The sequence below is a fragment of the Thunnus albacares genome, chromosome 8 (assembly GCF_914725855.1).
Source record: "Thunnus albacares chromosome 8, fThuAlb1.1, whole genome shotgun sequence".
Taxonomy (NCBI): domain Eukaryota; kingdom Metazoa; phylum Chordata; class Actinopteri; order Scombriformes; family Scombridae; genus Thunnus; species Thunnus albacares.
In genome coordinates, this window is record NC_058113.1 from 27,677,723 (window position 1) to 27,694,986 (window position 17,264).

General features: G+C 41.6%; 1 protein-coding gene across 2 annotated transcripts in view; it reads right to left on the reverse strand.

Annotated features, from left to right (window-relative positions):
- Positions 1-17,264, reverse strand: part of LOC122987812 (raftlin-like) — a 106,297-nt gene that overhangs the window by 78,144 nt on the left and 10,889 nt on the right. For both annotated transcript variants that reach the window (XM_044359852.1, XM_044359851.1), the window contains exon 2: positions 15,706-15,889. In XM_044359852.1, the coding sequence (XP_044215787.1) occupies positions 15,706-15,853 (148 nt within the window). In that variant the 5' untranslated portion in view covers positions 15,854-15,889. The remainder of the gene's footprint in view (positions 1-15,705; positions 15,890-17,264) is intronic.

Consider the following 17,264-nt stretch of genomic DNA (forward strand, 5'->3'; position numbering starts at 1 on the left):
TATCGGTCTGATGTTTTTCAAGGAATGGACTCATTGCCAGAATGAAAATTGAGTTGTAGGGTAGATATTGAGTTTTCTTATGACCTTTGCTTTTAATGAACACACTTGTTTGAGAATGAGAAATTGCAATTTGAATCGGACACATATCTTTTTTAGAGTGAATGCTAATTACTTCCATACATTTTTATGATTTACACAGGCGTAAAATGTGACATCAACTCTATTTGACAAATGTAGAAAGTATCAAGGCTGCAGCAAAGTTAGTTTTCTTCCTACAAATCCTTACTGCTGCACTTTCTGATGGTGACAACTCAAACATTCACATTGCCAGCTTAGGAAATCTTGCCATTAGGGTAATGGGCACCGAAGGATTGGTTAAGAGTGGAAAAAACAGGAGGAAAATGGTGACTGGAAAATTGGTGGAGCATCTACCCCGAGGCAAAAATTCAAAAAGCAAACTCGTGACCGGAGGAGCGAGGAAAATCTAGATGCAGGAAGCGAATGAGACACGCTTTTTTTTGCTCCTTCAACAACTCCTGTTAAGATGCCCTTGAGCAAGGTGCTTAACGGCCGGCGAGTCCAATGGAGCTGCTGACTGGCACCAGACTGTGGTTGTACTGGGCAGCTCCCAGGTCTTAATGTCCATAACTGAGCGAGTATGAAGGGCGTTTCTGAGTAAGAGCACAAAGCACTTTCCTGGGTAAATAAAGATAAAAACAAATAGCCGACTAAATGCTCGCAATTGCTTTCTCTTTGTCTAGACAGAACATTTAAGCCTGCCTGGGCAAATTTCTAAATACATATGCATCTCTCAGTCTGAGTCCAAAGCTCTGGCGGAAGCTTTTACTGGAGATGGAGAGAAAAGCAAGTCAAATTCATCTACTGTTCTCCTCGCTAAATGACTGGAACACTGTATTTTGAAGGCGCACGGATGTCTTAATGGGGGAAAAGTACCTGTAATTTGTTCAGCCAGTAAAAAGGTTTATATATAGAAAGAAAAAAAAAGGTCTATCTTTCTTTCTGTTTCATTCTCTCTCTCTCTCCCTTTCTCTCAGGAATTAAAGTGGGCCTCCATCACCAGTCTTCAGGTTGACAGGAGGCCTCCAGAGTGCGTTTTGTCCGCTCGACGCCACCTCCTCCGCTGACAGCCCTCAGTTGCCTGGAGATACCGCTTAAGAGACAAGCCGCGGTAAATGAGCAGGTTGTTGATCAAAGCCCACAACGGTTCCACTGCTGCATTTGCAACAGCGTGTGGCTCAGACACAGCACACCGCTCTGACTTCCTGTCCTCCGCTAACTACAAGTTGTGGGCCTTTTTCCATACCCTGACATTAGCCTCCTGTCGAAAATCACATTTGAAGCGTTTTCTGCTGAGATGTGTCGGCTTGATTGGGGGGTTTTCAGTGATTAGCATTGCAAAAGAGTGTAAATTTGAATTTTAAAACATGGGGTTCTGCAATGATTAAGCTCTCTGACAGGCTTGAGATGTTTTGCTAGCACCATGGGTCTGCCATTAGGTGCTTTGTGCTGTTGATTGTGGTGCATAATTTGTTCTGTACTTTGAAGACTGCTTCCAGGGCAAACAACCGGTATTATTGTCACCTTTTAGAAAAAAAAACATGAATTCAGTGCTCCAGAGGAGGTTAAGGTTAAATATTTTTTAATGTTGGTATGGGAATTTAAATGTACAAAACAGGAGTCAATTAGGAAACGTTAAGGCAGTGAGCAAAACCACACACAGACAAATCACACAGAAAGCTAAATCCATCCTATCAAATCTAGACCATCATTTCTTTAAGGAATTTAACATCCAGCTCTCTAGTCAGAGATACAGGTTTCCAAAAACTAGGTACAAGTTTTCATTTATCTCATGTGCAATAAGTGTTCTCATTTCTAAAACATTGTAAACTGCCTCTTGATTCCTCACACAGCTTAGCACTATTTTTTCCTTTCTTTATTTGTCTTACAAACATCCTTATTGTCTGAATGTAATATATTTAATATTTAATATATTTTATTGTCTCGCTGTGGTTTTATTGTGTTTATGTTCCCATGGTCTTGTGTTTTTATGCTGCCTTGCTGCAAAAAGAATTGCAATAAAGATCTGATTTGAACTGAACTGAACTGAACTGAACTAAGATGTTTTTAGATACTGAGCGCTTACTGTTACATCTGCCACCTGGTAATGTTTGTGCAGCAACCTGTATCATACGCTACACTACTCTAATCTCATCACAGAGCCAGATAGAGTTTAACCTAGAGGAAATGGTCAGCAATTCAAAGTTTTGCTAACTAAGATCATACACGTTTATTGCAAGACCAGATAATCAAACTTTGAAGCTGATGTTTCTCCAAGATAGTTAATATTCACTGCGGGCGAAGAAGTGTTTGTACAAGTAAAATTAGCTCCTGCATTTTTTTTCCCTTTACGGCGAGATGTTAAAAAGAGTTCAACCATCACTCACGAGAGTAGCAGCAGGCCTCTCTCTCCTTGACATGTTTGTTTACTTAAAAATACAAAAGTATTATGGGTAAGACACTGAATAAACTCTGAATGCATGGTACAGTATCAGTGCATGAGTGTGTGTGTGTGAACGGGTGAACAAGAGCACTTTGGATATATAATATGCAGTCAATTTTCCATCCCATATTAAACATAAAACTACTCACGCAGACAAAATGAGCCTTGTCTGTGTTACATTATTACATTATATGAGATAAATAGATTAATATTACAGATGCATTAATGTGTAAGCAGCATTTTCATGCTGTAGAGTAGCTAGTTGTGTGGAGCTACTTTTAACTATTTTATATACTCTTGGGTAGTTTAATGTACTGAATAAGCCATGCATTTTTATATGCTCATTATAAATTTCATTAAGTAGCCTGAAACCTCACAATTGAATTCTTGAGTAACTGTACTGTCATCACTACGTGTTCATGTGACAGGTATTGAAAAAAAACCCACACTCCTACACACACAAATACACACACACGTACTTAAAAACACACTTAGACCCAACCCAGAGCCCCTTGACATTCCACCAGTGCACCCGTTGAAATGTCTGCAGTGAGAGCTGCGCTTGCCTCTTCAATTACTACCAGAGCCCTGACTGACGGGAGAGGAATCCGACATGTCACTTCAGATAGTCTGCTAGCAGAGAGCTTGTCCAAACTACCTAGCTGGGAGAAGTTCAGTGTCAGCGTAGAGTGGAGGCAAGCGTAGGTGTGATCGGGAGTGTCAAAGGTATAGCTTTGGGACATCACAATCTACTGCGGGATGTGTTATGATCTAGATTCAAGGAAACATCTGGGAACTTGCACATGTAAAAGCTCACTTGTCACATTCCCCTCTTTCATCTGACATCTGAGACTCTACTACAAGGGACAGTTTCACCTCAGATCATTTACACTTTTGATGCTTTATTGTTTATGCCTTTTCTTTATAAGTTACAAATGCCTTTGTAAATTTAAAAAAAAATGGATGAGAAATTAGAAATAACAGTGGGTTTTACTTTGTCGATTTTATTGCAATCCACCACCGTTCCCTGATTCAGTGACAAGTGAATTCAAATGTTTTTTGCTCAGTTGTGCAATATTGATAATGTATTGGCAGCAGCAAAAGAGTATGCCAACCCATCAACCAATATTATAAAAGCAGGTCAATCAAAATGCAACTGAAAAGGACAAAAAAAAAAAAGCCTCTGAAAACTGGATCAAAGGCAGCCATGATCCTCAGTGTAACACTAAATATGTTTCTCTCTTAAAGACTCAAACCAACTGTTAGCCAGTCTGCTCCACACTTACAAGATGAGGAGTCAGCCTAAAAATAACAACAAAGTGTGAAATGGTTTCAGGCATGCAAATTGCTCTCGACTGTGAAACTGTACAAGGGCTCTGGTGACCTGTTTGTTGTCGAGCAGAGCAGTTTAATGTCGGTATCTGGGCCTGTTCTGCCTGGAGTCTTTAAACACCAACCTAAGACTAAACTCAGGATTATCTTCTTTTCTTTTTCCACATCTGCCAGCTTTCAGAATAGGTTTGGACCGTGAAATATTGATTCAAGCTATACCTTCACACCTAATATGATCAGATGAATGGTTTCGGCAGAGGCATATACAGTGTTGTATTAAGATGTCAACAAGTAAGATAGCTGTTACTAAAGCATGAAGTCCTAATGTAAATTGAGTTTCTTGTTTCTAATGAGCTACAGCCGTGACAAAATCCACTTTTGCTAAACAACACATTTTCCATCCAGATGTTTATTGCACTGAAACCCAAAGATGCAGTCGTTCAGGGTCATTCCATTTGAAGCCAAATAATTTACATTGTGCAGAGACTCGGATCAGATGTTAACACCATCTCAGAATAAATAGTTCCTCTAAAGTCAGCACCATAAGCCACAGGCCATACCAGGCCAAGTAAGGCTCTAGTGGCAAAGCTCTTCAGTTTGAGGCACAGCGTTGGCAGCAAGTTATTACAAAGTTATTACAGCTGATCCTGTGGGGACCATGAATGTCTGCAAAAACTCTGACGGTGATTCATCCAGTAGTATTAGAAATATTAAACTCAAACTCATATATGTCAACCTCTTGGTGGTGCTAGATGAAAACTCTAAAAAAAATAGTTATGAGGATTCATCCTCTGGGGAACACGAGTGTCTGCGCAAAATTTCATGAAAATCCGTCCCATAGTTGTTGAGATAATTCCTTCTCTGAACCAAAGTGGACCAACCAACCGACAAACCAACATTATTGTTCTTAGAGCCAAAGAAAAAGTTAATTTCAGCCTAACGCACTATCAAAACAATATATCATCTAACCCTAATTCAGACTTTGAGGACGAGGAATATGGATGGATGGTTTCAGACAATTGAGAGTTTCACTGGGCTGCACTGGAGGGCCATGGGGAACCAGAGACTGAGCGTATGCTAATAGAAACACATTGCTAATCCATCACCCGGTCTCTTCAGAAGTAATTAAGTCAAATTATAGACAGCCCCCGCACCCGTACCTTAATCTCCCTCCAGATGGGGACCCTGCTGAGCAACAGGTGGCCTCTCTTCATACAAACCTGCATCCCACTACTGTCATTTGAATCCTGGGAAACAATGGTGGGCTCAAAGAGCCAGACATCGGAGTGAAATATGAGATGGATGTGTAATTATGACAGAGTGAGTGTATGTGTGCGATATCTATTTCATAATTAACTGCCTACTGTGCCTCTGTGACACCTGTCTCTGTCTTTTGTCTGTGATTATAACAAAAAAAGATGGATGATGTTCTTGTACACAAATGGCTGCTTCATATTTCCATACAGTTGTTCATGAAAGTTCATGTCATCATATTCTGTTTTCAGGAGTGAAACGAAGCAAAAAGAAGACATGGAAATGCGCAAACTTAGGACTCATTATGTTCATTATTGGTTTTTATTTGTAATAATTCTGTGAATTTAAGGGGGCAATGTAAAAATGGTGAGCCTTTAGATGTGTTCTGACAGACTTTAGCTCTTTGTTAAGAAATGCATCTCTTGCTTTAATTGCTACGGCGAAAAAATACTCTGGCAAAATATTTAACCATTGTTAACTTTTACTACAACATTTTCATCTGACAAAGCGCTATTTCTACTGTTTACCTTGTGAAATATAAAATAGTTGCCACGGGGACAACTTTCCAGAGGTGTAAAATTCTGTTTCTGGGTATTATCCACTGTGCAGTGTTTTGGCATCTGAGAGGCCTTCAAATTCATAAATCTATTACTCCAAATTAACTTCCTGGATCTTATCTCATGTCTCACCAGTACCTGAAGCACATGTCCTCATCATCACAGCCCCCTGCCTCGTTTTAACGCAGATTTTGGTTTGAATACCTGCTTAAACATACTGTAGATATCTGTATGTTGGTGACCATTGCACTTGAATCCCACAACAGGTGATACTGTAGCTTCTGCACAGTGTGTTTACACATATCATCACGCAGTATAAACTCTACCTAATCAGGGTGCTATCGCCCGTCATCACAGAAGAACAGAGAATTATACGTCCACGTCCTGATTGCTTTTCCCTCGTCTCTCCTCCGCGTCTGCAGATTGATCATGCCGACAAATTGCTCTCTTCATCCCACACGGGTGCAAGTGCAATCAAAGTATAATGTGCACGTAAATCGACCCCAATCAGCACCCTATTTTTGAATGCCACCCCTTGATGTGATAGGTTGAAAACACGGGCAGTTTTGAAGCATCTCTGTTCCCGTTTGACGAAGGCTTCGGGCAAATTGTTACTCCATGCTGGCAGGGAATTAAATCACATTAAAGGTCTGCAAGGCCATTGTATACACAGTTAGTTGAAGCATGACTCACAGCTCTGTCTAAAGATGCTGCTCTCCCCTGCCGAGTTTCAGAATGAGTCAATTCAGCTTTGCTCAGCAAACATTTCCCATGAACTTCTCTTCCCATTTGTCAAATGCACTTAAATAAAACAACTTCTTTTTTCACTTATTAATAAGTCCTGTAGGCCTTACTGGAAGGCTGATTTCTGAGGAAGACGGGTCTTGCGGCGGGGGGGGGGGGGGCGGGCAGTGAAGCAGAGAGAGGCGGCAGTGTGCCTCTGCCAACGCGTAGAAATGCGAGGAAACTTCAAATATGCTTTTGAAAAAATGTCCGGCTTCCAACTCATAACACGTCTACTGGGAGGGGTTCAAACAGCTTCACAAGATCTAGAAGTTTAAGCAGGAGCTGGTTAATGGGAGTGGGAATAGATTTGGCACGAGGAGAAAGACGACCAAAACTGCCGGCAAAAAGATTACTTGGATATCTCTAAATCGCTGTTTCGTGGTCTCTCATCTATGCAGGAGATCCAACACGTACAGAAGTTGACTAATCCAAGGTGTCAAAGAAAATGCAGGATCATTTAGTTAAAGAGATCAACGCAAGAATCATTTTTTGGCTATTTTCTGTAAAGTAAAGACTAAATGAAACACCTCTTAATTACAGTTTTATTCCACTGCCTATTTTAAATGTATTGTCTGTACAGCATGCAAAGCCACTGCAACACATAAGCTATGTTGTGTTATGTTCATGAGAAGCCCCAGAACCAAACCTCATCTATGCAAAACCTTTTGTTGTCAGTGTCTATTATTTTGGAATAATGAAGACTTTCATTTCACATTCAGATAACTGTTACTGTGACACCTATTCTACCAAAATGATTGATGGCAGCTATTTCAAAAAGGGAATAGTTGATGTCATAAGTCAGCCTTGCTTACAAAGATATTGTGTTTCTGAGAACAGAAAGGTTTTAGTTTTTTTGGTAACTGCTGAATTTCACATAGTAACATGTTTCTGAAAACAAATATCTAACACTTTATTAAAAAATGTAGCTTCTGCTACCTGTGTGTAAATTGATTTGTAAAGGACACAGTGTTCTGCAGGAAGAGCAATTTCTAACTTCAAACAGTGAGTCGGGAGCTTAGAATTTCATTATCAAGCTGACAAATCATAGCTATTCACAGTATTCACAGCATTTTCTTTCAAGAAAAAAATTATGGAAATACGACAGGTGTGTTTTGTGAAGCCGTGGTGCAAATACTCGCTGTTGGGAGAAAACTCATAACTCAGATTTTGATGATTGTTTGTTTTTACTTCAGCTGAGAGATCACATAGTTCCTTTATGAGCTGAGAAAATTCTCTGACTTCTTGAACTCATAAAACCAAGCTTATTTACATTAGGTTGCAATATCTGAGTTTGCACATTACATTATTATATATATATTTTTTATTATTGTACAAATTTTATGTCATGCACATTACTTGAAACGTTTGCCCACTAACACCGTAATCAACTGAGGTTGAACCCAGAAATATTTTTTGTTTTGACAACACTGTTGCAACCACCCACTTGGCAGGAAGTGAGGTCATGGCTGAGGTCACATCCTGCACATTCTGCTTGTGTGGCCTCACAGGCTTCTAGGAGAGCATCTAACAATAGCCGCTTGAAAGCTCCTCTGTTTCTCTCCGCACATATAAATACATTTGTTCCTCTTCGGGAGGTGCTATCAGGGCCGGGCTGAAGGCCAGCGGAGGTGTTTTGTTAAATTTAGATTGTTTGCTCCTCTGCTGAGGAGACCCTGATTGCATTTCAACACAATCAATACTGGCATATTGGATCTGAGTGAGAGGGCAATAAGAGCCAATAAAGCTTTGAGGGGGCGCTCGGGCCTATTGTCTGTCAGGCAGGCAGGAAAACAGCAGAGGCCACACGTAAGAAGAGGTAATAAGCAGGCGAGCTGGATAAAACGCAGCAGTGTACAAACGCACCTAAACACAAGACAAACTAACAGAGACACAGAGGCCCTGAGACTGAAAAGACATGTCACCCAAGTACATGTGTACACACACACAAACAAACGCACACACGCACACAGTCCCTATCTTGGTTTCTGTCTTTCCCCTCATTTCCTCTCTCTTCAAGACACTCACTTACTCATCTAATGACGCACGCAGGTTCCCCACCCACACGCTGAATTTGTATCTCAAAAATAAAACACGGAGAACCCTCAGGGTGTGTTATTATGCTGGGACAGTTGATAATGAGGTCGTTTAGAAAGTGGAGTCATGACTGGAATCTCAGAAACCTCAAGGGAGCTTTGATTAAAATCCAAGTGCCCCTGAGGATTTACCAAACTTTGTCTTACTGGGTGTTATATGTCTGCCCTCTTTTTTTTATTTTTTTCTTATACTCTGGCTTTCTGACCCTCTGTTTTATATTCCAAACCTTCGATCTCATAGAACAAGAACTGGCATCCAGCTAAGAAACCTGTAACACACTCATCATGCAGACTTGAACAACCTGACTCAAATCATGAGGAGAATATTTCTCTGAGCGAGGGATTTGTATTTGCAGCAAGACCATACACACACACACACACACACACACACCGAAGATTGGAAACTGAGTTCAGTTAACTGCAATAACAAAGCCTTCAGACACAGGAAATAGTCTGCATAGAATACAAAGCATTACAAGGAAAGCAAATCTTAAACATACTGTTGAGCGAGAGGGAGGGAGGGAGGGAGGGAGGGAGAAAGAGGAAGGAACCAAGCAGAAATCTGCGTTTCCTGTTGCTGAAAACTTTGTCAGCAGTTGTAGCCGTTTGAAGCTTAAACGAATGGAACCTGCTGAGCTCTGGCTCTGTCACACGCCTAAAATGCTGCTCTGACATCTTTGTCTCAGCAAACGATGGCGTGGCATTTTGCTGCCTGGCTGCTTCGAAACAATACAAGAAGCACCCACTTAATATGCCACTATGTATGGATGGAGGCGGAAACAAGGAACGCCGACACGGGTCTGAATTTGTACTGTCGATTTGGACGGCGACCGACGCATATTTCATGCACATTTCTGAAAGATTCCACAATTCAGTGGGTAATCACATTGAATACCTTCATCAGAAGCGTTCATTGTGCAATGACAGGCCTGTTCCAAAGGAGGTCTGGATTATTAATTCAGTAATTTCCAATACGTAATCACCGCTTGCCCATTTTGATTTCTCAAACCACCAGAAACACATTTCCCATTCAACTCGCTTGGCCTGCATCTAATTTACAATCGTGTTTTAAAAATCGGTTTTGATTTGAGCTGCACAGCCACGCCCTGGGCAGCGGGAATATAATGGAAATATAATGGAAAAACCAGATGACCGTGAATTCAGTCCTCAATGTCATTCTCCCCTTCAATAACTGCGATTCAATTCCACCTCTCAAGCTGAGAAGCCAGGGGATAAATCCCGGCTCCCCCGCCATCCAAGGACTAATCTCCCCTCGGAAAGCCACTCCGGCGCACGGCGTTCTTGCTGACCTCTCCTGCAGTTCGGTCTTATATCTGAGCAGCGCTGAGTGGAGTGACGGGGGGAAGGCTGCTCCTGCGTGTCACTCACCTGCCGCCACTGCTACAGCTCATATTAACAAGGGGACTTGGGGCTCTGGGGGTTTTGCATATAAATGATGGGTCTAGTTCCCAAGATGATATCAAACGGTGTGTGTCTGGGTCTGTGTGTGTGTGTGTGTGTGTGTGCAGGCCTCAGATGTGTGCTAACCGGCTTTGATGTCAAGGACGACGTCTTTATATTTCCAGTATTCCCAGCCTGCCTGCCGAGAAGACACAACGTATTGAGCACGTTTTCAATTTTTCATTCCTCCTGACATTTTTAACATTTCAAAATCACATTTTGGGGAAATAAGATTCGTGCCACACGTCCCTGAGACTGTTGTGCTTGTGTTTACAATGAAATGGCTTCTTTCCACACCATCTAACACAGCAACAGCGAGGCGCTCTCTCAGCTCCCTGTGGGGTCATGATCTCAATATCAAACAGACTCTCCGTTTTTTGTTTTTCTGAGGCTCTTTCGGAGGTGAATGAATGGTAGCAGAGTGACCATGAAGGTAAATGCATGCTCAAAGAAGAAGAAAAAAAAAAAAAAACAGCAACATGATGAGGCAATAACTCATCACTGGGCTGACGATGATATTTAGTGCAGAGGAAGTTTATTACCAACATCTTCCTCAATTTTACTCTTCCTTTCATCACTGTTTCTGCAGTGAAAGGTGTTATTTTTGCACATTTGGTGGCTGGTTGGTAGCCTGTGGGGCCATTGTGGCGGCAGTTGCAGGGAGCTATGATCTAACACTGTGGCAAGAAATGATCACAAACATTATTCACAGTGCTGTAGTCATAGTGAAGTGAACTCAACATGAGGGCATATTTCCCAAGAAGAGAGGAGGTGAAGGAGAAGCAAAACATAAAAAGTCAGCCTTAATTTTGTCACCAGTAAAATATGCTGATGCAGAACATGTTTCTGCTGTTTATGGTACATGATGTTTTTTTTAAAGAAAGCCTTGTTTTGCTTGTTCTCTCATTATGCAAAATGTGGTTATAGAATACAGTGATAATGGTTCCTGAATTACACGTTAGCAGACATCTATTTCATTTCACAATTTGTCCTTTTTTGCATATGACAGTATAATTGTTTCTGATGCTGCTTACAGGCTTACAGGATTGAACAAACATGGATCAGTTTTTTGGCATATGTTGTGTTGCTGCAGCTCTACAGAGTAATTCAGTAATGTAATCGTATTACTTGTTCTTATAACATAATAACATAAACCATTACTGTTTCACTTTTACAGGGTAAATTTTGATATGAAAATATTTATCTGGCCTTATCTGGTCCACAGAAATATGGGATGTAAAGTAGACAAGAATAACCCATCAACAACGTCTTCATTCACATCTGAGTTTAAAATGTGTTTGAAAGTCTAAAGTGTGCTGCAGCATACATGTCTGCTCTGTAATTCATGAGAGATGTATATTTTATATTTTTTTGGTTTTATGATGGCACCTCCTAGTTTTGCATTAAGTTGAAGAAATACCAAAATCCGTCTATGTAGATAGAGACCCTATTTCAGTACAGCCAATCAAATCTTTGCATAAAGCGATAATGCTCCGTCCTATCATAAGCAGAGCAGGCGGTCACACTGAGCCAGATAGCATCCTGCTACACAACACAAGAGCCACAAAGTCTGAACAACAACCCACAGTAGCTTTCCTGCTAAAGTCTCCTTCTTATCTAACTTACAAACATGAACACATGTCTGTCCTGCACCATAGCTTGCTGAATGAGCCACAAAATAAACATTCACTGTTGAAACACCAGGGGAAAACCTGCAGCTTGGCTGCTCAACTGCAGCACATTAAACAGCATGTAAACATACCTGCCTATCCAGCAACACACTGTCTGCCCATGTCGTGCAACTACAGTGCAAGTTTGTTCACTTTGTATCAAGTTCCCTATACGGTGCAATGTGAAATCATAAAACATATCTGTGAAGACCCAAACACTGTCACTAAGTACCTGTATTATACTGATTTCAGCTGTGAGCCAATTATCAAGCATCAAAAAATGACTGATTTTTATCACAACTCAAACTTTAAGTATCTGTATTTATCTGCACTTCCTACAGCTCTGCTAGAGACTGCCTTCAGTTTCATAATCTTTGACTCTGTCTTAAATATTTTACAGGCTTTCTGTAGAAAAAGGCAAGACACATGAAGCATTACACTACACTTACATACCTGGCACAAAGTAAATGCAGCCATGAGTAACACGCAAACCCTTCAACCCAAAAATCTGCTGATGCAGTGAAATGATTCAGCCACTGAGGCAACACTTACAGACTGATTTCTCAAACTTAATGTGCTCCTATGGGAAGCAGGCAGACTATCTTCCTCTCTCTCTCTCACTCACACACATTTTAAGAGATGAACAACAGAGAAAAAATAGACAGAGGCGTACTGACAGTGACAGAGAGACAGAGTTAGAGGAAGCTGATTAGAGTTAAGTACCATCCCCCACCATTACAAAGAATACTTGAAGATAATAATGTGGCTACGAGCCAAAGACACACACACACACACACACTGTTCGACAAAAGGGAGGCGCCCGTCCACCTCCCACCTCTCCTTCCAGCCCCGCCCTTATGTCAGGTCCCATACGAGGGAGGATGGAAAAGCCCGCCTGGCCCCCAGATGCACACGTTCCCCAGCTCCTTCATCCATCCAGTCCTGTCAGCCTGACAAACTAATGGAGACTAATCAACTGTCAGGGTGAACACGCCGCGCACTACATCTCCCGGCTTCCCGTACCATCCCCCCTCCTCCACCCCAACCTCTATCCACCGCCGCCAAACTCCCCTCCCACCATCATTTCAGCTATAACTGTCATGAGCAGAAATAACAGAGCGATAGCTATATATAGCACTGTGACTCCTCCTAGGTATATTGTACACACACACACACTGTTTTGGAAGAACCTTTCCCTGTGCACATTAATTTCACATTTGCTCACCTTAACCTTAAAGACCTCCATTATATATTTAACCTTAATCTGATCTTAATTCTGAATCTAATCTTAAACCTATGACCTGAACCCCAGTGTTGATGTCTGTCTTCTACGCAGCTATTGGCTACTCAAAAAGTCTCTAGGAGTTGGCAGATGATGTTACACTCTGATTTGTAAATCAATATATTTGACAGCTTTCTGCTCCTGGCAGAGGGAGAGAGCTCATAGTGTTTACAGGCAGTTTGACAATTTGGTTATAAACCGTGTATGAACAATACTGTCATTTAAACATCTTAACCATGTTATCTTATTAAAAGTTTTCTAAAATAATCCTGGGTGTCTGCATGCTTTAGTCTGGATTCTTTCTTTGTTTTGACTCTGTGTGCAAGCTGCACATATCATGGGAGTGAAGGAGAAGCAAAGCAGAGTGCAAGTATGTATGACAAATGAGTGGTATGCGTATCAGTGCTGAGAAAATAAAACTTTTCGGGGGCATTAACGAAAAACAACTTTTCATGTTACGATTCACATTGGATGGAATGGTGCTCTGTGCATTGGTTAATGAAAAAAAAAACTTGGATATTCAAGATAAAAACGCTACTTGTGTGCATGTAAATATATTGTGTATCATCAGACAAGCAGAAAATGTTATATATGTGTTGTAGTGACAGCATGCAGCCATGCCATGCACTGTTTCTGACAGTCCTGAAGTGCCAACATCACTAGAGTTAGATCTAAAAAGTTGCCAAAAATCAGTTTGTATCAGTGTTCATCATACCATAACTATCTCCTATCTTAATTTAAAGCTGGAATGCAGTACTTTTGCTCCACCCCCCCACCCCATTCTGGCAGTGAGAGTGATTACAAAAACACTGTCAACACGGCTTATGTCATAGGCTCCGCTGTAATCTACTCCATTGCTACAGTTGCGGCTGTAAAACAGCGGATATCGTTTTGAGCGTCACACAACCCCCGCGAAATGGTTCGTTTCGCTAACGGAATTTGAACCATTTGGTCCGATAATGTTTTGAAAGTCTAGAAGAGCCACACGATTAAATTATTTTATCCACATTCAAGTTAGAAGAGAGCTAATTGGAAGTCTCTGGTGCACATGCTCTGCCCATGGAGCATGTGCAGTATGCATTCCCCTGGCCAGCACAGGAATGTCAAACCCGATACCAGATTAAAAACTCTGGTGTACTGTAAAATACTTGGATTTATCTGGTGTTGATAGGCTTAATCAGCATTGTGTGAACTTGTTTCGCAAGGGCTTGAATGTAACAGACATTCATTTGTATGAAAAATTCTGCACTGCAGGTTTACCTTGACCTACCATAACCTTAATGTAACCAAATCTAACCTGATCTAGTCTAACCACACCTTACCTACCCTAAACCTGACCCAGATCCTAAGGTTGACCTCAAATCTAAACCTCTTTTGGCAAACTATCTGCCTCTGTTGGAAAATTGTTCCTTTTCAGTTTAGAATACACCAACACAAACACATATGCATACTCCTACATACACAGGAACACACATGAACACAAAAGCCCCCCGAGCTATTAGTTTAGGTCTCGGCATCTCAGGAAGCAACACCCACCTCCCATCTCATAAACACCTCAGACTGAGGAGAGGAAGGAGTGGAAGGGGCTCTGCCGGCCTTCTCTCTCTCTCTCTGTGTCTCTCTGTGTGTGTGTGCGTGTGTGCATCAGCGGAGGGATGCTATCTTTGCAAAGGGAACTGATTCATTTCCATATTTTCATGCACAGCACAGGAAGATATCAGATTCTGTTGGACTGTCAGCAACATTTTCGTAATCAACTTGTTAATATGTTTACCGTTCACCGAGCTGGTTCAGAGTACAGAGCCAGCCAGGCCATTACCTCACCAACTGAAATACACTAAAAGACTGAAAGTAGCTTCAAAATAGTTTTTCTGAGGATCAAATATGTGACCTTGAAAGCTAACAAAACAGTCGCTCTACCCAGCGGGCCACCGTTTACTGTGTTTGCATCCCTTGCTAGCGGGTTGGACTCGGTGCCATACATAATTGATGGACGCCAGCAGGATGTTTGGCATGGATTGGGCTGGAAAATTCTATATCATTAGCACAACGTGAAAGCATGACTGACTAATTGTCAGAAAAGAAATTACAATGGCGGCTGCTAAGTGCTAATTAACACTCCATCATTACAAGAAAATGCTGATGAAAATTACAACTAGTGTGCTCTTATTCCATATACATGAGTGACAGATTTCTTCTGCATTTTAATCCTTAATGTTTTTCTACGGGGGTATTAGGTATAATGACATTTTCAGAGGGGGAGTGGACAGATTCATCACACTGGAGGTAGCATTAATCAGTAAAATACTACACACACAGCACAGAATCGTAGAGTGCAGCGCAGATCCACTCCTTGCAAAACTTGTGAGGCACACTGCCGCCTTATCATGCAGAGGTATGATGCAGCAAAATGCCAAAGGCCTTGAGCAATTCACATAATTTCATTTTTGCATGTGGAAGAGGAAATAATTTAGGTTTTTACTCCCCCGCTGCACAAAATGACCATGCTAAATGATCAATAGCAGCTCTCTCTCTACTGAGGTTTCTGGCTCTCACTGGTCAGCTTTGTGGACTGTACTCTATTTCAAAATAAAAGCTCCCACTAAAATTCAAAGGATTGTGGGTTGTGTCAATAATTTACAGAATGAGTTCTTGTAAGTTCTGTCTTTGCATTTCCTGCAGGCTTTCGCACAAAGAAAAAAGGTCACCGATTATTTAACGCCGCTTTAAGCACATTGATAAATCTTACCATCTTTGCCGATCAGGAAGTCCAGGTAGCGGTAGGTGTAGGCCACGCCCACCTTGGTCTCCACCTGCGGTCTCTTCAGGGTGGAGTAAATCTTCCCCGGACTGTTCTCCTCCGACATCGGCTTCATCTTACGCAGCCCGCAGCCCATGGCTCCACAGTTTGTGAGTCACTCTGTGCACAGACCCTGTCAACCAGACAAGACATGCTGAGGCAATGTTTCATTGTCACTTGTATGTCTCTGTGTGTGGCCAGCGAGTAAATTACTGGGTGACTAAGAGCACAGTGTGTGTACGTGTGGTGTTAAAACTTGGAGGTAACATGTGGTGAAAGAAGTACTCAGAGCCTTTAAGTGAAGGTAGCAATACCACAATGTGAAATTGATTCCCTCAAGGTTTTATCCATTGTTAATGTAAAAATACTTAAAGAACCATAACAGTGTGTTGGCAAGTTTTAGCTCTTTGACTGCAAATCATGTGTGTGACCATTTTCAAATGCATTTTATACAGTTACACAATTGAATGTATTTTTTCTACCATCCCAGTCAGCCAACATGTCTGTGTGAAATGAAAATCAATTAGCAGACCCTTGAACCTTGCTTGAGATGTGTGATTCTTCAACAAATCTGCATTACATTAACATTGCATGGTAATAAAAGAGCATATATATTTCAAAAATCTCCCTACCTCACAACAATAATGTGACTTTTACAAGCAATTATGATTGTCTGACCCTATTTTTAGAGATATTGCCACATTCAGAAATCTTACTTAATATGAACCTATCATATTGTTGCCTTATCAAGGACACGTTCATGTTTTTATGTTGAAAGATATGTTGAGATATCATTAAAAGAAAGGCTTAACACGGTGACAGTGGAAGGAAAAATATTTCCAGGCAGTGGGTCATGTGGTCTGCCAACTGACTGATACTCACAGCGTCATATACTGCTGCAGGGGGCGTTAATATTAAGGTGAATGCACGGCCCTGCACGTTGAAAAATGATGCGGGGGAGTGAGAACATGTTGAAAGCAAACATTCACGCACGCGGATATCCATGATTCCTCAGGGATTTCAGAAGGAAAGCCAATAAAGAAGAACATGCTGGATAAGCATCTGTAAATAAGTAAATAGCACAACTAAATGAGCTTGATTTTTCACGGGTTCCCTTTCCCTTGTTCCCAGGGAGACCAAATTAACACAGACAACCGTGGCGGACTGGGGGACCTTAAAGAGCTGCCGCTATAGATGCCACCTCACTCCAAATGCTTTGTGACAGCATCACTGCCTCTCTCCAGCGGCAGCATCTGGGAGCAGGTGACATCCTATTGTGTGCCACTGATTAAACTCAAGGATGGATGGATGGATGGATGGATGGATGGATGGATGGATAGATGGCGGTTTGTGGCCTTCCCCTCCCCTTCCACCTTGGCTGATGAGGAACCCTCTCTATTATGCTCCCCTCTAATTACAGAACGTCACGGGGCCTTGGCCGGAGACTACGAATCCGAGCTGGCCGTCGCTTCAGAGAAAGACAGGACAGGAAGTGAGGGGGGACGGGG